Source organism: Scyliorhinus canicula, chromosome 2 (assembly GCF_902713615.1).
Source record: "Scyliorhinus canicula chromosome 2, sScyCan1.1, whole genome shotgun sequence".
NCBI lineage: Eukaryota > Metazoa > Chordata > Chondrichthyes > Carcharhiniformes > Scyliorhinidae > Scyliorhinus > Scyliorhinus canicula.
Genome location: NC_052147.1, coordinates 91,701,611 through 91,727,331, shown reverse-complemented (window position 1 = coordinate 91,727,331; position 25,721 = coordinate 91,701,611). Strand labels below are relative to the sequence as shown.

At 48.1% G+C, this 25,721-nt stretch overlaps 2 protein-coding genes across 12 annotated transcripts in view; one reads left to right on the top strand and one right to left on the bottom strand.

Annotated features, from left to right (window-relative positions):
• The window catches only part of exd1 (exonuclease 3'-5' domain containing 1), a 142,005-nt gene extending 118,208 nt beyond the window's left edge, over nt 1-23,797 (bottom strand). For 3 of the 7 annotated variants that reach the window (XM_038782892.1, XM_038782910.1, XM_038782927.1), the window contains exons 1-4: nt 23,514-23,795; nt 16,351-16,419; nt 6,243-6,312; nt 2,608-2,672 (exon numbers count right to left, since the gene is read on the bottom strand). In XM_038782892.1, the coding sequence (XP_038638820.1) occupies nt 2,608-2,672; nt 6,243-6,312; nt 16,351-16,419; nt 23,514-23,637 (328 nt within the window). In that variant the 5' untranslated portion in view covers nt 23,638-23,795. Of the gene's footprint in view, nt 1-2,607; nt 2,673-6,242; nt 6,313-16,350; nt 16,420-23,513 lie in introns of all 7 variants that reach the window. The other 4 variants (XM_038782935.1, XM_038782917.1, XM_038782882.1 and 1 more) reach the window with 4 other exon arrangements.
• A 334-nt stretch (nt 23,798-24,131) lies between these two features.
• ino80 (INO80 complex ATPase subunit) overlaps nt 24,132-25,721 on the top strand; it is a 314,154-nt gene continuing 312,564 nt past the window's right edge. For 2 of the 5 annotated variants that reach the window (XM_038782829.1, XM_038782819.1), the window contains exon 1: nt 24,134-24,353. In XM_038782829.1, coding sequence (XP_038638757.1) covers nt 24,170-24,353 — 184 coding nt within the window. In that variant the 5' untranslated portion in view covers nt 24,134-24,169. Of the gene's footprint in view, nt 24,354-25,721 lie in introns of all 5 variants that reach the window. The other 3 variants (XM_038782859.1, XM_038782838.1, XM_038782849.1) reach the window with 3 other exon arrangements.

Below are 25,721 nucleotides of genomic sequence, written 5' to 3'. Positions count from 1 at the left end.
TGGCTGAAAGGCCTTCGCTGACCGGCGTGAGTCCGCGCATGCGCTGGAGCGTCAGCGCCCACTGACGTCACCCCGGCGCATGCGCAGTGGAGGGGGTCTCTTCCGCCTCTGCCATGGTGGAGGCCGTGGTGACGGCGGAAGAAAAAGAGTGCCCCCACGGCACAGGCCCGCCGGCCGATCGGTGGCCCCGATAGCGGGCCAGGCCACCGTGAGGGCACCCCCCCGGGGTCATATCACCCCACACCCCCCCAGGACCCCGGGGCCCGCTCGCGCCGCCTGCTCCCGCCGGCACTAGAGGTGGTTTAATCCACGCTGGCGGGAGAGGCCTGACAGCGGCGGGACTTCGGCCCATCATGGGCCGGAGAATCGCCACGTGGGGCCCGCCGACTGGTGCGGCGCGATTCCCGCCCCCGCCGATTCCCAGGTGCCGGAGAATTCAGGCCACGCCGGGGGCGGGATTTACGCTGGCCCCAGGCGATTCTCCGACCCTGCGGGGGGTCGGAGAATTCCACCCCTGGTCACGGTTAGCTGCTAAGTGTGTGTGTGTGTGTGTGAGGAGGGGGAAGGGTTGTTATAGTTGTTGATAGGAGTTTGTCTTTTTGAGTGTTGATGCATGTTTTATTTCAATTTGTGTAAAACGATAAAAATTCAATTAAAATATTTTCCAAAAAAATTCAAAGATTCTACTTTCAATGACTTTTGAGGAAGAGAGTTCCAGAGACTCATGACTCCGAGAAAAAATTCAATAAAATGTGCAAAATTCAAACAAAAATGTACTTAAAAACATGAGTAAATTTGTTAACGCGAGGACCAGCTATTTGATATTTTCAAAATCACAGTTAAGTTGTTAATTGTGGCCTCTGAACTTCAACTTTGAAAAAAAACTGCAAAAACTCCTAATTAGGAAAATAGACATGTTAGCAACCATCAGATCCATAGAACTGGGTACCAAAGATAGATCAAATTGACTGGAAGGTAACATTCACAAGTGTGGAAGACTAACATCACATCCAGTCTCTAATCAATTTCAAATCATTTCCCATCACCAAAATAGCCTATTAAGCCCAATAGGTCTGTGCTGATGTTTTTCTTCTCATGAGTCACCGTCTGTTCCCACTGTTTTGTGCTTGCACCATATTTTATTTCAAATTCTTCTTTTTCACATAACTAATTCCATTTATGAACCTGTTTATGTCACAGAAATGTACATTCTAATCACCCATTATGTAATTAGCCCTTCAGTTCTGCTATGATTATCTTAATTTGACTCCTTATATCTTGCCAACCACTTGAAATAAGTAAGCACGATTCATCTCATCATAATCTTAAAAGATGTCAGGTTATTCCTTAAACTTGCCAACTCCAGTGAGTCCCAAATTTAGAAAATCTTAATTTTCCATTCTATCTGGGTGGCATGGTGGCGCAGTAGTTAGCACTGCTGCCTCACAGCACCATAGATCTAGGTTCAATCCCAGCCTTGGGTCACTGTCCGTGTGGGGTTTGCACATTCTCCCTGTGTCTGTGTGGGTTGAACCCCCCAATCCATCAGGATGTGCAGGATAGGCGAATAGGCAACACTAAATTGCCCCTTAATTGGAAATGTCTCTTCCTATCTAACCAATAATTCCAGTGAATCCATGTTGTATCCTTGAAACTCTGTCTTATAATGTAGCTTCTGAAAACTGTACACGACACTCCAACTAGAGCCTAAGGTCTTGTACAGAATCAACATTATCTCATTGCTTTTTAAATATATCCCTCTAGGACAGGGGTGGGCAAACTTTTCCGTGCAAGGGCCACATTCAGAAATTCACAATTGTAAAGGGCCGCATAGTATATTAAGTAAAATAATTAATATTTAAAATAGCCAAAATAAAAGGTTTTTAAAGAAAAAAAGCAATTAATTTTTATTAATTAATATTTTAAAGTAGAAACTTTTCATGAAACACATTTATTTGAAAAACAAAGTAACTCAGTTTAAAGAAAAAAAAGCAATTAATTTTTATTAATTAATATTTTAAAGTAGAAACTTCACATGAAACATGTTGTGCCGAGCAATGATCACCCTACTCAAGTCAACGTATCCACCCGATACCAGTAACCCAACAGCCCCATTAACCTTAAAATTTAAAATTAAAAAAAAAAACATTTATTTTTTATGACTTGATCTTGGTGGGCCGCATGAAGACCCACGGGCCGTAGTTTGCCCACCCCTGCTCTAGAATAAAAGCCAAGGATGATTATTTAATGCCACTGAATTATTGAATAAAAGGTGTGCATCTGCCCAAGGGCCATCTGTTTCTCCCGTCAGTTTAAAATCTTACCATTTAAAGTATATATATTTTTCCACTTACTTGCAAAATAATATTTCATATTATTCTACATTTGTATTTCATCCACAAATTATCTGCATACTCTAAATGCCCCCCTAGTCTAGCTATTAACAACTATTGCTAGTTTGCCTGAACCCTCATTTAATGTTTTCAGAAATATTATCATTTTTTTACCAAATTTTCAAAGCTAACAGCTTAAAGCAGTCACTCAATTTCACTCAACAGGAATTTCCCCACACCAAATTAACATGGAACTGCTACCCAGCTGATGTACCTGAGAAATGTTGCTTGTGGAAAGTCTTCTCTGGAGTCGTGTCCTCCGGTTTGTCCCTTTTGTTACTTAAAAAAAAAAGTTAGGATTGAAAAGTGCTCCACATGTTCTTTTGTCTAAAGGTCAAGCGATATACATCACACCTGACTCTCTCTTGTTGGACAGAAAACCACAGAGCTTCAAGATGTAGGGATGGACCGTTATACAACTGGGCTGGGTATCTCCAATAAATGCTTTATTATAAACAAAAACAAGACTTGCATTTCTGTAGTGCTTTTTTTGACCAGACGTCTCAAAGCAGTGAGAGCCAATTAAGTACTTTTGAAGTGCAGCCACATAGGCAGCCAATTTCCATGTAGCAAGCTCCCACAAACAGCAATGTGTTAATGACCAGATCATTTGTTTTCTGCAGGGATGTTGATGGAGGGATAAACAATGGTCAGGAGATAACTCCCCTGCTCTTCTTTGAAGGGCAGCCAGAGCTTCAGTTCAACATCTCATCCGCAAGACAGTATCTCCAGCAATGCAGCACTCACTCAGTGCTTTACTGGAGAATCAGCCTTGTTCTTGTGCTCAAGACCTCGAGTGGGATTGAATCTGAAACTTGAACCCAGAACATTGCGATTTAGGTTTGTAACTGAACTAGATAAAATATAGCTGACAACTCAGAAAAGTGTAAACTCACTCTTGGGTGCCAATGGGAAATTGTTAGATAGTGCATAGATTTTGGGTGAACAATTGTTTCCTGAGAAAAGATGGGGGTTGGAGATTCCATGAGGTGTTGAATGGATGATTTGATAGTTGCACTGGCATTTACCTGGGAACAGGCCGGCAGGTATTTGGAATAGAATGGTGCATAGTACAAATCTTCAGAAGGAAATTTAATGAACCTCATTCGTATTTTTGGTGTGCTTTTGAATCCACTTGCTCTCAAACTGTAGTGATAGATATGGTCATTGTTCTTTAGCTTAGGTCAGTGATCGTCAAACATTTTGATTAAAGGATCCTTTTCAAATGGATTAGTAATCACAGATCCCTCTGAATGAGACTATCATACTCATAATAGAGTTATGTGTGTAAAGAGCACATTAGTAATATTTTTAAGGGGCGGCACGGTGGCGCAGCGGTTAGCACTGCTGCCTCAAAGCACCGAGGACCCGGGTTCGATCCCAGCTCCCGGTCAGTGTCCGTGTGGAGTTTGCACATTCGCCCCGTATCTGCGTGGGTCTCACCCCACAAGCCCAAAGATGTGTAGGGTTGTTTGATTGGCCATGCAAAATTGTCCCTTAATTGGGAAGAAGAAGAATTGGGTACTCCAAATTCATAAACCCCACAAAAATAGTAATATTTTTAAGAACACATATCACATACAAGTGAGATGGGTGTGTCGACATCCCACAAGAGGAGATTATACTTGGTAGGAACAACCACAGGGCCCCAGGAACTCAAGAGACAAGTGAATGGGGACAGCACATGCCATAAACCACAGATGCCATTTGGCCCAATATGTTCACAGCAATCTAAAAAGCACCATCCAGTTTAATCTCTTAGTCTGTAGACCTGTAGATCACATCACCTCAAGTGCATATCCAAGGGTTTCTGTTTTAGTGTGATGTGGATTTTTGCTTCTACCGTTCTTTTAGACGAGTTCCAGAGACCTACCAACCTCTTGGTTACTCCTCAACTACCCTCCAATTACACTAAATATCTCCCTGTGGTTGTTGACCTCTCAGCAAATAGAAATAGATCCTCCCTGGGCCTCTGATAATTTCACACAGCCCACAGAAAGCACCAGGGGAGTATGGGGGGAATGGCAGGAGTCCAAGGGAGGGCACCTGCTAAAGTAGCTGAGGGAGGGTATCTGCACCTTTGCTCACCCATATGCCTGGCACTGAATTTGGATATTCCTGGTACATTCCAGTTGTGAACCATTGGGGTAGGGGTAATTCAACTGGTTTAGGTACATAGGAATGGAAGGCCATTCAACCACTCTCACCAAATGAAATATTCAATTAGATCTTGGTTGATTTGTACGCGAACTCAATTTGGAGACTTTGCTCCATATTCCTTGGTACCCTCAGCTAACAAATAGCTAAATAATTCAGTCGGAATGATCCAATTGTCCCCACATCCACAACATTTTGGCACAGAAGGATCCAGATATTCACTGCCCTTTGTGTGAAAAGTGTTCCCAGATTTTGTAATTTTCTCCAATTTAAAGATGTCTCCTTGCTCTTGATTACTCCACCAGTGCAAATAGTTTCGCCATGGTGATATATGAAATTCTTTTAATATTTTAAACACCTTGATTGTTTCACTTCAGTCTCCTAAACTCAAAGACAAACAAAACCAAGTTTATGCAATGTCCCAATAATTTAATCAACAATAACTTTCTATGGTGCCTTTAATGTAAGAAAATATCCACGGGCTCTCCACAGAAGTATTGTAAAACAAATTTGGCACTGAACTACAAAAGGAGATATTAGGTTAGATGAAAGCTTAGTCAAAGTGGTAGATTTTGACCATTTTAAAGGAGACCAGGTTAGTGGAGAAATTTAGGGAAGGAATTCCAGAGCTTAAGGCCTTAACAGCTGAAGGCAGTCACCGATGGTGAAGTAATTATAATTGAGGATGCTCAAACAGTCAGAATTAGAGGAGCACACATATGAGGATTGTGGGGATGGCACAAGGCCAGAAGGGACTTGAAAATAACGATTCAAATTTAAAATCCAAACATTGCTGATCTGGGAGCCATTGCAGGTCTGTCAGTCCAGAATTGATAGGTGCCAGTCCTTGCTGTTGTTAAGGACCAGGACAGTAAGAGTCCTGGATGAGCTTATGTTTATGGAGGACTGAATATGCAAGCCTGACCAGGAGCGTGTTGGAATAGTCAAGTCTAGAGGTAACAAAGACATAAGTGAGGGTTTCACTAACAGATGAGCAGAGGCAGGAGTGGAGTCAGGCAAGGTACAGAGGTGGTGTGGATGTGTGTTTGGAATCTTATTTTGGGTACAAATATGACACCAAGATTCCGAACAAGATGGTTCAGCATCAAACAGTTGCCAAGGTCTACAAAGACAAATATCAGAATCAAAACATAGGGTGGCTGGACAGGGCGGTTTAATCAGTCTTGTACCACTAGGACCAGAATTCAAACCCAGCTGATGCTGAGAGCTCCTTCAGCCTGCTGACTGAATGCAAGAGGAATTGGCACAGTCCCAATTGAGTCTCTAGTGACAAGTACAAAAATGCATTATTTAAGCACCATTTCACTCATTCCAAAAGGAAGTTCTTGTGGGAAATGAAAAAAATTCTCAGTATCACACATCAGTAGGAATAATTCTGAAAGTGGCTAAAGAACATTTCTAGGGTAGGGAAGGATGTTTTAATCTCTATTTCAATGCGCTTTAACTGGCCATGGGTATAATTTCCTGCCAGTGGGTGCCTGAAACAGCCACAGGAGCATAAGCTACATCGTGATACTCAGACTATGATGGACTAGAGTTAATTGGTTAAGCTTTAAGGTTTTCAGTCAACACAATTCATCACAAAAAGTGATATGACAGTGATGGTACATTTTCAGGTAGTAATAACTAAAATGAGGAAAAGTTGTGCATTGTGAACAATCTCCCACTTACTTGTTGACATTTGTTGTCTTAGTTGCCGATTCGTTGGGGAAGTTGGTGGACAAGGCATCGAGAATCTCCACTGAAACAAATATAGGGTATAGAGGAGTAAGAAGTAGAATCTATTTTATGTTACACGCATGAAATTGTCATTAGCTTCAATACAAATAAAACAATTCAGGTACTTAAAAACCTTATAGTGCAATAGGCGCTTCCAATTAATACTTGAGCCATACGAACTAGTAAGGCCACAGGTTCAACACTCTCATGTCAGTTAGCCCATCCCAGCAGTGAGGTTGGGTGCAACCAGTCGTAAAAAAGCAGCCAGGCGTCTGTTCCTAGGTAGATAACATGCACCCATGTGTGGCTGTACGGTGAAACCAACTTTAAGCTCGTTATGGTTCCTTATAGTCAAACAGACTGCCAAAAAAACTCCACCCAAGAGTATCACGTGAACAACATTCACATTGTTGAGAATTGCAGATCTCTGACAATTCTAACTGAACCACAGGAGGATCACTACTTACCAAAAAGGAGGGCGGAAGGGACTTCCGGTGGCGGCGATGAGTGAGTAAGCCGCGCATTCGGTGGCTCTCACTCCGGCGGGAATTGTGGACCTGGTTCCCTGTCTTTTTTCGGGACTGCTGAGCGCTGGAAAGACGGCCACGGAGGGGCTGAGTAACGGGCAGAGCTGCATGGAACCGCTGGAGAGCAGGAAGCAGCATGGTAGCATTGTGGATAGCACAAATGCTTCACAGCTCCAGGGTCCCAGGTTCGATTCCGGCTTGGGTCACTGTCTGTGCGGAGTCTGCACATCCTCCCAGTGTGTGCGTGGGTTTCCTCCGGGTGCTCCGGTTTCCTCCCACAGTCCAAAGATGTGCAGGTTAGGTGGATTGACCATGATAAATTGCCCTGAGTGTCCAAAATTGCCCTTAGTGTTGGGTGGGGTTACTGGGTTATGGGGATAGGGTGGAGGTGTTGACCTTGTGTAGGGTGCTCTTTCCAAGAGCCGGTGCAGACTCGATGGGCCGAATGGCCTCCTTCTACACTGTAAATTCTATGACATTCTATGACAAAACAGGAGAGAAAAGGACAAAGGCAAAGTACAGTGGAAGCTGACCTGGGGGCAAAGATGGCAGACCTACGGACCCGGCGATCCAGCTAGCGCTGGAAAACATGCTGCAGGTGATTAAGAGCAGTTTTTAAGAGTTGAAGCGGGATAACTTGGACCCACTTCAGAAGGCAGTGGACCAACTGAACCAGAGATTGTATGCCCAGGACAAAAAAGTTAAGGAGTTGGGGGAAGCGGTGGAGGAGCAGGCAGACACGCAGACGGTTGCAGCGCTAGAAGTCGATGGGTTGAAGGAGAGGGAGAGGAGGCTGCTGGACAGAGTAGAGGAGCTGGAAAATAGAGCCCGCAGACAAAATCTGAGGATCACTGGCCTCCTGGAGGGGGCTGAGGGAGCTGATGCGGCAACGTTTGTGGCTGACCTGCTGCTGCAGCTGATAGGGGCTGACGCCTTTCCGCGACCGCCAGAGTTGGAGGGGGCACAGGTGAGGCAGAAGCGTCCGGGGCTTCCGCCCCGTCCGATGGTGATCAGGTTCCACAGGTTCACTGATAAGGAGCGGGTGTTGCAGTGGGCAAAGAGTGCGAGGAGCAGCACGTGGAATAACAGCGTTCTTCGTATCTATCAGGACCTAAGCCAGGAGGTGGCCAGGCGTCGAGCAGCCTGTAAACAAGTTAAGGAGGGTTTGTTTAAAAAGCACGTGAAGTTTGGTCTGCTCTTCCCAGCTCGTCTTTGGGTCACGCATCAGGGCCAACACCACTACTTCTCCGATCCCGAAGAAGTGCTGGACTTCGCGAGGATCTTTTACATTTTGTCGTGCTCTTTTTGTTTGTTGGAGCCTTTACAGTAACATAAAGGTGGCCGGTAAGCAATGGGGATTAAAGTTTTTGGTTGTGTGTTTTTATGTTTGTTTTGGTTGGGTGTTATACAGGTACTGTGCTACTGCGTTGTTACTTTATTAATGCTCAGCAAGGGGCGTGTGTTAACACTTATCTGTTTAAACAGCTGGAACTGTATTACACCTGGAGCAGCTTCACTTTGCTGTTTGATGTCCCCATCTCGTTGGATCTTTCCCATTTTAGTGTGACTGCTCCAGTAGGTCAGATCAGGGGGGTGGTGTGTTGATAAGTGGGGGGGATGAGATCGGGGAAAAATGGGAGTGAGACAAGTGGGCGCCGGAGGGGTGAGTCATCGGGCTACCAGATTGGCTAGTCAAGGGAGTCAGGTGGAGGTGTGTATACAACCAGTAGATGGCAGGGGTGGGGTTTTTGGGGGGGGGGGTTGTTCGGGGGGAGTTATTCTGCTGGAGTGAGAGGGGTCTGAAGTAGGTATTGGAGAGGAGGCCAGGGGTTGGATCCTGCCAAGAGGCGAACCAAGAGAGGTGCGGCACATCGGCTGGGCCCAAGATGGGTTATGATTGACCGGCGCAGGAGGGGTGGGGGGTGTGCCCCCCAACCAGGCTGATCACCTAGAATGTCAGAGGATGAAACGGGCCAGTCAAATGGGCACATGTGTTCACGCACTTGCGGGCTCTAAAGGCAGACGTAATAATGCTGCAGGAGACACATTTGAAAGTGTCTGACCAGATTAGACGAAGGAAGAGCTGAATCAGCCAAGTCTTTCACTTGGGCTTGGACTCTTAGCCCAGGGGGGTTGCAGTTATGATCAATAAGCGGGTTCAATTTGAGGCGGAGGGCGTAGTTGCAGATCGTGGGGGCAGATTCCCTATGGTAAGCAAATGGGGGCAGTAGACCTCTGGAGAGCCAGATGGCCGACGGGAAGGGGATATTCGTTTTACTCACATGTCCATGGAGTATACTCTGGGATCGATTTCTTTATCATGAGCAGGGATTGTGTAAGGGAGGTTAAAAATACGAAATACTCGGCGATCACTATTTCGGACCATGCCCCACATTGGGTGGACCTGCAGGGTGAATTACCAACGCCCGCAATGGAGGTTAGACGTAGGATTGCTGTCGGAGATGGGGATACGTGAGAGACTGCGGAAGTGTATGCAAAATTACCAGCAGGTGAACGATACAGGGGAGGTTTCAGCAGCGACCCTGTGGGAGGCGCTGAAGGCAGTAGTGAGGGGGGAGCTGATCTCAATTCGGGCTCACAGGGATAGGACGGGCAGAGCAGAAATGGATAGATTGGTTAAGGAGATCCACCGGATAGACGAGGAGCATGCGGGGTCCCCGGGAGAGGACCTACTCAGGGAGAGACGGAGACTGCAGGCGTAACTAGGAGTGCTACCCACGAGTAGAGCCGTGGAACAACTTAGGAAGGCAAGGGGAATGGTGTATGAGCATGGGGAGAAGGCTAGCAGATTGCTGGCGCAGCAACTCAGGAGGAGGGAGGCGGCCAGTGAAATAAGTAGGGTGGTGGACGGGAAGGGGAGCAGACTGGAGGACCTGCCAGGACTGAATAAGGTATTTCAGGACTTTTATAGTAAGCTCTACACTTCAGATCCCCCGGAGGAGATGTAACGGCTCCTGGACGGACTAACCTTCCCAAAAGTGGGCAGGGAACTAGTGGACGGGCTGGGGGCCCCAATTAGAGCAGTGGAGGTACTGGGGGACCTAAAGGCCATGCAATCAGGTAAAGCCCCGGGACCGGATGGATACCCGGTAGAGTTCTACAAAAAGTTATCGGATATAGTGGGACCGGTGCTGACCAGGTTTTAATGAGGCGAGGGACAGAGGGACCTTACCTCTGACAATGTCGCAGGCCACCATCTCGCTGATATTAAAGCGGGACAAGGACCCGGAATCCTGCGGGTCATACAGGCCAATCTCCCTGATTAATGTGGACTCCAAGCTCCTGGCGATTAGAATTGAGGACTGTGTTGCGGAGGTGATTGGGGCGACCAAACAGGGTTTGTTAAAGGCAGACAGCTGGCAGCCAACTTGAGAAGATTGCGTAATGTGATTATGATGCCTCTGACAGGCAAGGAGGGGGAGGTAATGGATGCTGAGAAGGCCTTTGACCGGGTGGAGTGGGACTATTTGTAGGAGGTACTCAGACGGTTCGGGGAGGGACTGGTTAATTGGGTCAGACTATTGTACCAGGCCCCAAAAGCTAGCGTAAGGACGAACAGGACGACGTCAGATTATTTCAGACTACATCGCGGGACCAGACATGGATGCCCACCCTCCCCGTTGCTGTTCGCGCTGGCCATAGAACCATTGGCGATTGCTCCGAGAGCTGCAAAGGGGTGAAAGGGAATGACTAGTGGGGGAGCACAAGGTCTCTCTCTATGCGGACGACCTGCTCGTATATGTATCGGACCCACTAGCTGGGATGGACAATATATTGGAGACACTGAGAAAGTTTGGCCAGTTCCAGGGTACAAATTAAATATTTGAGTGAGATGTTTGTAGGCAAGGGGCCAGGAGAATAGGCTGAAGGAGCTGCCATTTAGGCTGGTTGGGGAATGTTTCCGATACTTGGGGTACAGGTGGCACGAGACTGGGGCAGGTTACATAAGTTAAATTTGACGAGAGTGGTGGAACAAATGAAGGAGCGAGTTTCAGAGATGGGATGCACTCCCGCTATCACTTGCGGGGAGGGTGTAGACGGTAAAGATAACAATCCTCCCAAGATTCCGGTTCATTTTTCAGTCCCTCCCGATCTTTATCCCGCGGTCCTTCTTCAAAAGGACCAGCAAAATAATTATGAGCTTTGTCTGGGCGGGAAAATCCCCACGGGTGAGGAAGACGATGCTGGAAAGGAACCGCAGCAAGGGGGGACTCGCGTTGCCGAATCTGATCAACTATTACTGGGCGGGTAGCATATCCATGATAAGGAAATGGATGGTGGGTATGGGGTCTATTTGGAAGCGGGTGGAGGCGGCTTCGTGCAGGGGCACCAGCTTGGCAGCCCTGGTCACAGCTCCCCTACCGCTTTCGCCGGCCAGCTATTCCACCAGCCCGGTAGTGGGGGCGGCCCTGCGGATATAGGACCAGTGGAGGAAACATGTAGGGGAGGTGGGTGTGTCGGTCTGGGTTCCAATATGTGATAACCATCGATTCGCCCCCGGGAACATGGATGGTGGGTTTCGAACATGGCAGCGGGCAGGGGTGAGCGATATGTTCCTGGAGGGGAGCTTTGCGAGCTTGAGGGCGTTGGAGGAGAAATTTGGGCCGGTAAGGGGAAATGACTTTAAGTACTTACAGGTGCAGGACTTTATACGCAGACAGGTCCCATCCTTCCCACGCCTCCTGCCAATAGGGATCCAGGACAGAGTAGTCTCTGGAGGAGAAGGAGGAGAGGGTAGAGTCTCAGATATCTACAAGGTGCTCATCAAGGGGGAAGAGTCCCAGACGGAGGAACTGAAACTCAAATGGGAGGAGGAACTCGGCGGGGTGATGGAGGATAGGGTATGGGCGGAAGCCCCGAGCAGGGTATTGTAGCCGCCTGGGGTGGCCACGTCCCGATTCCAAAACGGATACTCGCAAAGAGTGCAGGGGAAAATGAACAGCACTAGAAAAACAAGCAGGTGCAAGGTTTCCTGTGGATTGGAACTTGCAGAACCCAGACAGAACTGAAACTACAAACCATTAGCATAGTAATGAGCTATCTCCGGGGACAAAAAGGAAACATTGAAACAATCGGTACCAGGACAGACACCCCGGCGCCAGTGGAAGCTAAAACAAAGGCAGGCCAACGGTTACCTAGAGCCCGCCCAACGATCGGGGAACGACCCCGTTATTGGAGAGAATCAATACAAACGATTGGGACATGGTCTAATTAATTGGGACCAAGTCCAAGGTCCGCCCAGAAGGGTGCGAAACCCCTTGGGGTATAAAGCAGAGTCCCCAAGGTCAGTTCGCTCTCTTACTTTCTCCATCTTCACCTCGGCATTTGGCTCTCAGCGACGAGAGGTCCGCCAAGCACCAGCCAAGTAAGTCTAAGGTCAACGCACGCTACAAGATAGACGCTCCTAGCTACTATTCTATACCAGTTCGAAACCAGCAGTATCAGAACCGGACAACAGCCATTGTTCCTCTGACTGAGTGGGCCACTCAAAGCTAAGTATAGGCTTTTAGTAGTAGTTGTAGTTTAGTGAGTAGAGTATGTGCATGAGTAATAATTGACTGTGTGTAAATAAACGTGCATTGATTTCAAACTTACTAACTGGCATATCGAGTCATTGATCAGTATTCGGCTTTGAACCCTATGGTGGTATCAGAAAGATACCTGGCGACTCCTGAGCAAAGGTAATTAAAACAGAGCAAATTAAGGGAAAGCATAACGAGCAACAGTAAACTCAACCGCAAAATGTGCCAGTCTCAGCCTGATTCAGTTTAAGGTCGTTCACCGGGCGCACATGACGGTGGCTCGGATGAGCAAATTCTTTGGGGTAGAGGACAAGTGCATTAGATGCGCGGAAGGACCAGTGAACCACGTACACATGTTTTGGGCATGCCCTAAGCTTAGGGGGTACTGGGAGAGATTTGCGGGTGTCATGTCCCGGGTACTGAAAACAAGGGTCGTGATGAGCCCAGAGGTGACACTGTTTGGGGTTTCGGAAGACTCAGGAGTCCAGGAGGAGAAAGGTGCCGATGTTCTGGCCTTTGCTTCCCTGATAGCCTGGCGACGAATACTGCTGGCATGGAGGGGCTCAAAACCCCCGAAGACCGAACTATGGCTTTCGGACATGTCGAGTTTTCTGGGTATGGAAAAAAATCAAGTTCGCCTTGAGGGGATCTGTACTGGGGTTCGCCCGAAGGTGGCAACCATTTATCGACTTCTTTGCAGGAGAGGGAACGTCAGCAAGCAGGGGGTGGAGGAGGGCTACAGTAGAGTAGGAGGGACAAATAGGCAGGTAGTGTTTATGGGAGAGGAGCGGTTGCGTGCACTATGGTTTGGTTGAAGTATTGGTTTTCCGTTGTTGTTTGTATATTTCTGTAATCTGTAACTGTTTGCAATGCCAAAAAATACCTCAATAAAATTGTTTGTTAAAAAAAAAGAGAGGGCGGAAAGCTGATATTCCCAATCGCAATAATTTTAACTAGAATGATTTAAAACTGCTCTCTTAGTTTCAAATTGTGAAACTAAGTGTGGCTATCGTGCATGATCAAGTTCTTTTTCTGCTATTATATCTGTGGGGGTTGAGTGGAAGTGGATGAAGGTCATGATTTCACTGACATATTGGTACCACCAAATCACACACAATATCACTGCTTTCAAGCAGTCAGGTCTTGCACTGCACCATAGTTTGAAGTCGTCCCCATTTTAAGTAATTCTGCTTTAACATCAGTCAGTTAATGAGGCTTTCGCTTTCAGCGTTTTGTTTTAAAAGTTGTTTTGCACCAGGTCTGATTAGCACTATTTTGGACCCTCCTGCCACCCAGTTTGTCAGCCAACCGTCCAACCCACCAGAACCCCCCCCCCCCCCCATGCCAGGTCTTCCTCCCCCCTGCCTGGATTGCCAGCTAGCTGTTGGCTTCTCCTGTTGCCCAACATACCAGCCAGCAGCCCCTCTAGCTGCCTGACCCTCCAGCTAGCGGCCTCTCCTGCTCCTTGACACTCCTGGCTGCTGCTTTTTTTATTCCCTGACCTCTCGGACGTTGCCAATTTTTAAGCTCACGGCCTTTCCCACTCCCCAACCCTTCCACTCCCTGCCGATCCTGCTAACTGACACAGCTTCTCCCAGTTGCCACCGATTCTGCTTACTGCACCTCTTGTGCACCACACATCCTGCTCTTTCTGATCGCTGCCGACCTTTCCTCTCGTCGCCTCTCCAGCTTTCAGCTTTCCTCCTACAAGTTGAAGTTTCTCTTCCTGCACATCTTTAGAGCCCTCGCTCACAGTGAGGGTTCGGGCGAATGAAGAGGAGGGCAGTAGTGGAAGGTTCGGCAAGAGCAAGAGTCCACATTGACTAGGAAGGTCAGGGAGCATGAAGTGTAGTGAGCTGAAGCATTGGTGAGGAATACTGGCAGTATGTAGGAGTTAAGTAGAAAAAGTTAGCATATTTCTTTAATGTTTTAAAATTTATTTTATTTCAAACGTTTTTTAACTTACTTATACAGAAATTTAGCAATATAAAGTTTTGCAACAAAGAGGGTATAATGTTTCATTTTGTTGAGAAAGATCCTACAGAACCTAACTACGGGCGTGGTGTAATGGAAATGAAAGAGTCCTGTTTAGCCGGGTGTTTCCCAGCTCTTGCAGCACTGAGAACAAACCTGCTACTAAATGTGACTGTTTCATTTTTGGTCCTCAGCGAGAAATGCCTCACCGAGACTGCAGTTCAGCTAATTTTCTGTAGTAACGAGCTCAGCTCGTCAGTTCAGTAAGAGATTGGGACGCCATTCAAAAATGGCACCCCGATCTCTGGAACTCTCTAATTATCTGGATAGGCACATGAACAGGGTATAGAAGGATACAGGCAGTTGGTCTAGATTGGACACGTGATCGGTGCAGGCTTGGAGGGCCGAAGGGTCTGTTCCTGGGCTGTATTGTTCTTTGTGGTTTTACCAATTAGGGGGTCCTCGAACCCCCCCACACCTCTCCTAATAAGGGCAGGGCACCCTGGGACCCAATTGCCAGCATGGTACCTGATACCTTGGCACTGCCAGCCTGGCAGTATCACCCAGGCAGCAGTGCCGTGGTGCCTGGGTGGCATCGTAGATGCCAGGGTGCCACCCTGCCCAGAACACAACCACCCATGGGACCTCGATTGCCTGGGACAGTGGCAGGGAAGGAAAGAAAAGGAAGCAAATCCTGCACTCTGGATCCCACTACCTTGTGGGATGTCCTGCCTGATGTGATTGATCTGCTGGTCAAGAATCAGTTTGTTCAGAAACTGCAACCCTGAATAGATGTCATTCTTGAATCAAGGGACAGCCAACAACTAATTATTCAATTGATCCTTCCTCCCCATTTCTGCGTGGGTTTCCTCCGAGTGCTCTGGTTTCCTCCCACAGTCCAAAGATGTGCAGATTAGGTGGACTGGCCATGCTAAATTGCCCCTTAGTGTCCAAAAGGTTAGGTGGGGTTACTGGGATAGGCATGGGCTTAAGTACGGTGTTCTTTCAGTGGGTCGGTGCCGACTCGATGGGCCGAATGGCCTCCTCTGCACTGTAAATTCTATGATTAATTATGATGGCTGGTCATCCAACTCAATAGCCTGATCGCGCCTTCCCCCATATCCATTGATCACCTTCGCCCCAAGTGCCATATCTAACTGGTTCCTGAAAAGAGTGCTTTCTGAGGTAGCGAATTCCATAGGCCGACCACTCCTTTTAAGCCAGCAGTGGACCATAGGACAGAAACCACACAAAAATTGCATCTTGAATTCTTGTAGCCAAAACAAATGGGGAAGGTAGAACGTAAACATCTTCTGTACCTTCAACCCTGCACAGAGTTACAAGCCTTGATGTGGGGAAGAATAAAAGTTAAATAAAAATCAGGGAACCAATTTTTCAAAATTTTCATTTCAGACCCATGATTCGGAATTGTATCAACATTCAGCGGGGGTGGCACAGTGGTGAGCACTGCTGTCTCATGGCGCCGAGCGCCCAGGTTTGATCCCGGCACCGGGCCACTGTCCGGGCGGTGTTTGCGCATTTCCCGTGTCTGCGTGCGTCTCACCCCCACAACCCAAAGATGCGCAGGGTAGGTGGATTGGTCATGCTCAATTGTCCCTCAATTGGAAAAATTAAAAAAAAAACATTCAGTGACTCCATTGTGGAACTGTTAATTTGAATCAGAGCTCTCAACTAATAGGTGTATTTCCATGCAAGTCTTTCACTAACTTCGAGCATCTAGTGAGTTTACAAATAAGGACAGGACAAGCTGCTGCATTTTTATGCATGGAGAGATTTATGCATTTGCAAGCTGCTTTCTCTTGTCATTCTGCAACCATCAGATTGGTGGTCAAGAGGACCATCTCAATTCTGTGTGTAGCCTTTTGGGAAAATAATTTATCTCTACTCTGGGAAGATGGTGAATTGGATCACCATAGTATTTTTTAAAATACTGTTCATCAAAAAGAGGAAAAATGCATTTCAGAGAAAGGGAGAGGTATTAGTAAAAATGCTTACAATTTTTGATCTCATATCCAAAAAACATTTTGATGCCAGGCAGCTTCCGGTTATTTTCCAAATCTTCAACTGCAGAGAAAAAAAAATATTAAGAAACTGACCAGTTTAGAAAACAAGTAGGCCATTTTGTTGCCTGAGCATGATCTGCCATTCAATTAGATCATGAATAATCTCCATTTAACTCTACTTACCCTCCATGGTATTGTAACTCCTAATACCCATGTCTAACAAAAACCTGTCAATTGGAGTTTTGAAATTTCATTTTATCCAGTCTCATCAGCTTGAGGTGAGTGTTCATATTTTTGGTACCCGTGTTCAGACATGTTTCCTGAGATTCCTGCGGAGGAACAGGGGCGGCGGCATCTGTGGCTGGAGGGGGTCTTGGTTTGGGCACCGATCTGCGGGAATCATAGGTTCACTCCAGGTAGGCTAGACGCAGGGTTCCGAGGGTGACGGTGGGCGGGGATCGAGCGGTTTGGGGTTCTATTCGTTGGGGGCAGCTTTTCAAGCTTGGAGAGGCTGGCAGAAGAATATGAGCTTCCCAGTGGGAATGGGATCTGGTACTTGCAGGTGAGGGTCTATGTGAGGAAGCAGGTGCTGTCCTTTCCCCTCCCCCCTCCAGCCTCAGGTGCTGCCGCCGCCACTGTCCCCACGCGCTCAGGGTCTCCACTACGACCGGACTCAGAGCACCTGGCCGCCGATAAAGGCAGAGGTGCCATTAACAGTGCCCCCAAGGGTGGTGTCAAAAACAGGGGTTGGTGAGGGCAGAGTGTCAGAGATGCAAAGAACTAATGGACTGGGAGGGTTCCCGATAGGAGACGTCAAGCGCAAGTGGGAAGAAGAGCTAGGGAGGGAGTTGGAAGCTGAGCTGTGGGGGAATGCTTTGAGGGGTTGCCCATTTAAAACAAAGATGAGGGGCAGCACGGTGGCGCAGTGGGTTAGCCCTGCTGCCTCACGGCACCGAGGTCCCAGTTTCGATCCTGCTCTGGGTCACTGTCCGTGTGAAGTTTGCACATTCTCTCCGTGTTTGCATGTGTTTCGCCCCACAGCCCAAAAATGTGCAGGTTAGGTGGATTGGCCACGCTAAATTGCCCCTTAATTGGAAAAAATTAATTGGGTACTCTAAATTTATTTTTAAAAACCGAGATGATATCGCAACACTGGACGAACTGACAGAGAAATTTCAGCTAGCTAGGGGGAACGAGCTACGGTACCTGCAGCTCAAAAACTTCCTACGAAAGGAGACAAGGACGTACCCACAACCGCCACGACAGACACTACTGGAAGACCTACTGGACGCAAGTATCCTAGAGAAAGGGAACTGTAGTGACATGTATGACCGACTGGTAGATAGGGACGACACCGTACTGGACGCAACAAGAAGGAAATGGGAGGACGACCTGGGGATGGAGATAGGGTGGGGACTCTGGAGCGAAGCACTGCATAGGGCCAACTCCACCTCCACGTGCGCAAGGCTCAGCCTGACGCAACTAAAAGTGGTGCATAGAGCCCACTTAACAAGAACCCGTATGAGTAGGTTCTTCCCGGAGGTGGAAGACAGATGTGAACGGTGCCAAAGAGGCCCGGCCAACCACGCCCACATGTTCTGGTCTTGCCCCAGACTCGTGGAGTACTGGACAGCCTTCTTCGAGGTTATGTCCAAAGTGGTGGGAGTGAGGGTGGAGCCATGCCCGATAGTGGCGGTCTTCGGGGTTTCAGAACAGCCAGATCTATTCCTGGGGAGGAGGGCGGACGCCCTTGCCTTTGCCTCCCTGATCGCCCGCCGTAGAATCCTGTTTGGCTGGCGGTCAGCAGCACCGCCCAGAGCTGCGGACTGGCTGTCCGACCTCTCGGAATCTCTCCAAATGGAGAAAATCAAATTTGCCATCCGAGGGTCGGACGACGGCTTCCACAGAACGTGGGAGCCATTCATGCAACTGTTCCGGGACCTATTTGTGGCCAATGTACAAGAGGAAGAATAGTCGGGGGAAGGTAGCGGGAGGGGGGGGGGGGGGGGGGGGCTACAGGTTCGGTACGGGGGTTCGATGGCTAGCTAAGGCCCAAAACCAAACTAAATAAACATGTTGGGGGGGGGGGGGGGGCAGTTACTACTACGAAGATGCTTACCTGTAAATATGTATGTTAATTTTTGCGTGTTTGTTTGTTTTTTTTTCTCTCCTAACAATTTGTAATTTGTTCAATATAAAATATGAAAACTGAATAAAAACATTTATAAAAAAAAAACCGAGATGATGAGGAATTTCATCTATGAGGGTAGTGAATCTATGGAATTATTTACAAGAGAGATCGGTCGTTAAGTATGCCCATTTAGGGGCTGGTTTAGCACAGTGGGCTCAGACAGCTGGCTTGTAATGCAGAACAAGACCAGGAGCACGGGTTCAATTCCTTTTCCAGCCTCCCCAAAGAGGCCGCGGAATGTGGCGACTAGGGGCTTTTCACAGTAACTTAATTGAAGCCTACTAATGACAATAAGCTATTATTATTATTATAGGGGCTGGTTTAGCACAGGGCTAAATAGCTGGCTTTGAAAGCAGACCCAGGCAGGCCAGCAGCACGGTTCAATTCCCGTGCCAGCCTCCCCGAACAGTGGCGACTAAGGGCTTTTTACACTAACTTCATTTGAAGCCTAGTTGTGACAATAAGCGATTTTCATTTCATTTCCAAGGCAAAGATTGACAGATTTAATTTGTTTTTTATTCAAACAAGATTTTCATTATAACAAAAACGCGTGTAAATCCCAACCCCGTATTATACCAGAGGTGCACCCATCCAATCCCCCTCTTCCCCCATAAGTAAAACAAAACCTTCATTAAAACAAAAAGACAATCTCCAACCCACCAGCTAACAGTAGTCAGTTCCCTGAAAAAGGAGATGAATGGCTGGCACCTCAAGTAGAGCCCTTCCACTGACCCCTCATGGTATACTTCATCTTTTCAATGTGCAAAAATTCCATCAGGTCCTCCAACCAAGCGGAGACCTTGGGCAGCATCGGGGACATCCACCCAAGCAGAATTCGCCCCAGGGCTATCAGATAGGACACCTGCCCTCAACCCCATCTGCAGCACCACCAAGTCCACAACTCCAAAAATGGCCACCAAGGGGCAAGGCTTCAGCTGAATGCCCAAAATCTTGGGCGCTGTGTTAAAAGGAGATCCAGAAATGAACCTGTTTGGGCAAGACCAAAACATGTGCATGTGATTTGCTGGCCCCCTAGAGCACCATTCACACTTATCCTCCACCCCCGAGAATCACCCATTCATATACGCCCTAGTCAGGTGCACCACCTTGAACTGGATAAGGCTTATCCTCGCACATGAGGATGTGAAGTTTTTTTTTTTTTTAAATTTAGATTAGCCAATTATTTTTTCCAATTAAGGGGCAATTTAGCGTGGCCAATCCACCTACTCTGCACATTTTTTTTTTTGGTTTGGGGGGGCGAAACCCACGCAGACACGGGGAGAACGTGCAAACTCCACACGGACAGTGACCCAGAGCCGGGATCGAACCTGGGACCTCAGCGCCGTGAGGCGGTTGTGCTAACCACTAGGCCACCGTGCTGCCCGAGGATGTGAAGTTGACCCTACGAAGAGCCTCACTCCACACTCCCTCCTCAAAGACTATACCCAGCTCACCCTTCCACTTCCTCTTTACCTCCAGGGCAGCCCGGTAGCACAAGTGGATAGCACTGTGGCTTCACAGCGCCAGGGGCCCAGGTACGATTCACTGCTGGGTCACTGCCTGTGCTGTTGCTCGATATATTTACCTCGGTGAAGCACACGCCTTTGCCTTATATCGATCAAATGACCACACAACCAGTTCGTTAGTTCAAAAGATGTTTTATTTACATACACAAGAGTTATCTCAACATGCAAACACAATATCTACTATGAGTTAAACTACACCCATTAGCTACAATAACCTATACGGGCGACCGGCACTGTGCAAATGGATAAAGGCCTTTATCTGGATTTCGCTTGGCTGGTTCGAAGTAAGTGGCTGTGTCTCTGCTGGGCGCATCCATCAGATAGCAATCATTGGTCTTGAACTTGGTTGGCTATTCCTGCTGCAATTGGGTTAGGCACAGGCCAGATCCAAGAGAGACAGAACACATTGCTTGGCTCTCTTTTATCCCTCTGGGATTTTGTGCTCTTTGGGGCGGTCCTTAACCTTGGACCCAATAGTTCAACAGGGCTCTGATCACTCTCTCCGATTTCGGCCAATAAAGGGGCGGGTGCCTCGGTAGCTGGACGGGTCCTTAGCGGTCATTGACCTTGGCAGTTGTGCTTTCTGAGCAAGGGGTGTGGCGCCGATCAGTCCGTGGCTGTACCGGTTGCTTGATTGGAGTCCTATTGTCCTGGGAAAATGGGCCATTAAAATGTAAACGAGATGGGGTTTCGGTCAGGTCTGATTACCTGTGTTTTAGATACACATAGGCTGTGTATCTGTCTGAGTCCTGGGTTGGCCATAATTCCCATGTTCCTTTGCAGGTGGCATCTTAGATGGCTACAGTGCAGAGGTTGCACGTTCTCCCAGTGTCTGCGAGGGTTTCCTCCAGGTGCTCGGGTTTCCTCCCACAGACCAAAGACACGCAGGTTAGGTGGACTGGCCGTGATAAATTGCCCTTAGCGACCAAAAAGGTTTGGAGGGGTTATTGGGTTACGGGGATAGGGTGGAAGTGAGGGCTTAAGTGGGTCCGTGCAGACTCGATGGGCCGAATGGCCTCCTTCTGCACTGTACGTTCTATGTTCCTTCAAAGATGCTTGCTCCATTGCCAACATCTGCCGATAGACATCCAAAATCTTACCGTCCCCGAACTCGGCCATGGACAGGAATTTTCCACAAGTGAGGGCAACATCACCAGGGAAAATGAAGGCAGCTCCTTGCAGTAAAGTACCTGAATACATTCCCTCCCAGGAGCTGGAACTTCGCTAACAACTCATCTAGGCCGGCCAACCTACCATCCAGAAAAATGCCCTTAAACCTCTCCATTTAAGACACCACAACCCTATGGTTCCTGCATATTGGAGCCAGCGGTGACATGGAACCCAGTTTAAAATGATGCCAAAACTGATTCCAAATCCACAAAGTGACTATCACCACTGGGCTCGAAGAGAATTCAACAGAGGAAATTGGACTGATGCAGTAACCAGAGTCCTTAGATGCGGTCCAAGCATGAAACATCCTCCATCCGCCCAAGAGAGAATCCGGACTCTTGAACCACCCCTCCAGCACCTTATCTATATTTGCTGCCCAGGAGTAACATAATAGATTAGGTAATGCCAACCACTGCCCCCTCCTCCCCCACTGTCTACCTACCCCGTTGCAAAAATGTCCTACAAACCCAAGGAGTCTTACCAGCTCAAACAAAAGCAGATATAAATTTATTAACTCTGCAAAGAAAGCATTGGGAAGAAAGAATGGGAGACACGAGAACATAAACGAAAACCTCAGAAAAATATTCATCTTCACTATCTGCATCCTTCCCGCTAAGATCAGAGGGACGGCATCCCATCTTTTCAAAATCAGCCTTCACCCCATCCACCAAAAAGTTTATGGAGCATGGCCCAGTCATGGGCCACCTGGATTTCCAGAAAACGGAATCTAGTCCAGGCCAGACAAAATGGCAGCCTCCCCAGATCAGGTCCCCTCCCTAGGGATTTCACCGGAAAATATTTCACTTCCCAGATCCAGCTTGTACCCTGAAAAGGAGCCAAATTTAATGAGCAATTCCATTATCTCCACCACATTGTAGAATGGGTTCATGATATATAGTAACAAATCGTCTGTGTACAAGAACAACCTGTGCTCCCTCCCCTCAACACAATGGCTAGCAGCTCGATTGCGAAGTCAAACAAAAGCGGAGACAACGGACACCCCAGCCTTGTACCTTTGTTCAGGTGGAAATAACCCAAACTCAGGGCATTAGTATGTACACTTGTGGTGGGGGCCCTGCACAAAAGCCTAATCCGTTAAATAAGTTTTGGCCTGAAACTAAACCACCCCAGCATCTCAAGAGAGGCTGAATGTCCATTGAAATAATTACCTCTGGCTGGATCCCAAAGGAGGGCAACAACACAACATTTAACAATCCCCCAATACTGGCGACCCTTAACATATCCTGTCTGCTCCTCTGAATCATCCCAGGGACAGAGAATCATTAACCAGCTGACTAACTGACCAGCAAGCCGTTTGTAAAATTCGATGGGGAATCCATCGGTGCTTTGTCCGACTGCATTAACCAAATACAGCTCATGATCTCCTCTGGCCCTATCGGCGTCTCCAACATCTGCCTTCCTTCTCTCCTGCTCCACGTCCGAATCCAAATATTGGCTCATTGATGAACCCTCCTCTGGGATCTCTGACTGGTACAGCCCATGGTAGAAGGCCTCAAACACCTCATTAACCTTCTCTGGAGCTGAAGCCAGCCCACCACCAGAGTCCCTGACCTGCACTATCTCCCAGGAGGTGCCTGCTGTCTCAGCTGGTAAACCAACAGATGACTGACCTCCTCCCCATACTCAAAACATCACCCTCGACCATCGCAGCAGGCTCACCGTCTTACCGGGTGACAACAGCAAAATCCATTTGCAATTCCTTTCTGAAGGCCAGTAACTTTGGTGTTGGGGCGATAAGAGTACTTGCAGTCCACCTCGAAAATGGCAGTCTCTGCCTCTCCACCATTCAAATTTATCCCTATGCATTTTATAAAAGATTATTTCCGCCCCCGCCCCCCGCTGCCGCAATAACCACTTTCAGGGCTTCCAAGAGTGTGGAAGGCGAAACTGCCTCATTCCTGTTGAGAGATAATTATTGGCGTGGACACCACGAAAACCCCCACTGGTCTTCTTCAAAGTAATGCAAATAGATCTTCCACCACTCAGTTCAACATGTCATCTAAAAGACTGCACCCACGATAGTCCAGCACTCCCCCAGTACTGTACTGAAGAGTGAAACTTGACTATTGGCTCAAAGCCTTGGAGTGGGACCTGCATGTACCACCAACCTTCTGACTCTATCACAAACTGGTGATACGGAGAAAAACAATGTAGACTTTGATGGGTGGGGGTAAAGCAGCAAAATTCTCCTCCCCCCAGTGTGCCTACTCAGGCAAACTATCCAAATCCCTTCCTTCCACACCTCACCTTGATCCAATATGATGGCCTTCGAAGCAGCATCCACGTGCCGGAGACATCCTGAATAAGTGCCGCACACCAAAGTAACTTTAACCCGCTTACTGAGGATCTCTCGGAACCACAAAGAGTCCATCCCTGCACCTGCGCCCAATTCCGACCAGGTCAGCGGACGGCACGTGCACCTCGGCAAGCTCCGCGGTGATTAACCGGAGCCGATCGCGCGCCTTGTCTTTTCGAAACTGGCCGGCCGTTGGGCGGGAGATATCGCGAGATGAATATCCCCCTCCTCCCTGCCGTCCTTGGCATCCCGCCCCTCCTTTCCCGGAGCCGCACGAGGAACAAAAAGCAGGCGCCTGATTGGCCGACCCTCGGTCCAGCCGTGCAGCGTCACATACACTTCGGCACTTTCCGTCAATCGAGGCATGAGAGTCGAATCTCGACCTGATCGATGGCCCGTCTTTCCTCCCCACTGAATTCACCCCTTTCTCGGGCGAGTTCGCCTGAAATGATCGACCTCCAGGGAAGAGGGGCCTGACATTCCTCACAGTGGCACGCTGTGGTGGGCCCAGGGGCGGCGCGGGGTCTCTGATCCGGGACGGGAGCTGGGGTAGAAGCTGGTCGGCGCTCGGCTGCTTCGGCCTGGGGGGGCCGGGGGTAGAGCCGCAATGGCGGTCGGCGGCGGCGGCGCTCGGAGGGACTCAGGCAGAGCGGCTGCGAAACCGGCCGCCCCGCTCCCTCTGTCAGACATCGCAACCTCTGCCTCTCCAAAGCAAGCGCCATCTTGGCTCGGGGAGAGGAGCGGCGCGGCGAGGCAGAAGCAGGGGCGAGCCGAGGTAAGCGGCAGTGAGTGTAAGTGAGTGAGTGTGTGTGTTGGGGGGGAGGAGGTGGACGGGCGTTTGTGCCGCTTATTTTAATGGGAATTGGCCCGATGTCTAGAGAGGAATTTTTTCCCCCCATGGGGCGGAGGGAGGGAGGAAAATCCAGGCCTGCCCGGATTCTTCTCCTCACTCGAGTCTTTCTCCTCTCGCCCTGAGCGCCTCCCGAGTTCCCCTCATCCCCCGGCCCCGCTTCACACTGCGGGAGTATCGGGGCCGCTTAAAGGGCCAGGCACCCCCACCCCCTCTTATCGCCTCTCCCTCCCTCCGCGCAGCGCCGGCCTCTTCCTGCTCGGGCCTAGCCGGCCTTTCAAACTTCAATTCCCACTGCCCTCATCCTCCAATTTGCCTAGTGTGATTATTTCAGATTGTCGGGTACTAATCCGCCTTCAACTTTTTTCCTTTCTGCTCCCTTGGAGGCCTGTTCACTTTGCAAACTGGGTGGGTGGAGGATGAGGTTTTGGAGGTATAGTTTTTTTGTGGGGTGGGGGCTTAATTTTTAGGTGAGTAATTACTTTATCAAAAGTAAAATCTCATCAAAGCGATGTTATAATCAATGTGCAAGTTATTTAATCTCCAATTGCAGCCTATTCGTGGTGGCTCTGACAGCCAGAATATTGGACTAAAGTCATTTTCACGTGTCATCTGACGTTGCTTCCCACCCCCACCCCATCAAATTCAGCGACTTTAAGACTGGGATAAAACTATATTAATATTTATTGGTTAATAACCGAAATACATTTATTGTGATCATCGCCAAGGACGGTGTCTGAAAATAACTGAATCCACAAATATTGAAATGGATTACAAAACTTAATGGTCTAAATGTTGCCTTCAGAAACTGGACCATGTGTTATTTTTTTTCCAAATTTTTATTGAATGGAAATAAGTAGAAGAATGTGGATTTTTCATTTGAAGAAGATGGGTTCATCTCTAACACTTTTAATCTGGTAAAATATAATAATTTTTTTAAAGATTTGGTGACATAGCCAACCTGCTCAGTCAAAAATTGTTGGACACAATGGTTATCCTGCTGCTCATGACTGAATAGTAAATAAATGTGCCCTCTGGGTTACAAATACAACCAAAGATACTTGCCCTGTCAGTGTTTCCAATATTTTTGCTGTGTTGAAGATCTTAGTTATGCTAGGATTGCAGTTCTATTTGTCATCTTCTGGTTGTCTTTGGGTACTAGCAGTCAAACCTAATTCTGTCTTTATCCAAAATCCACATGACCTATGTGAAACCTCACCAAGACTGGGCCAACTGCGATCAGACACCTGAAGAACCCTGGAGGTCATTGACCTTGAGAAAAGGATATACGTGGGTTACCTTCCCCTCA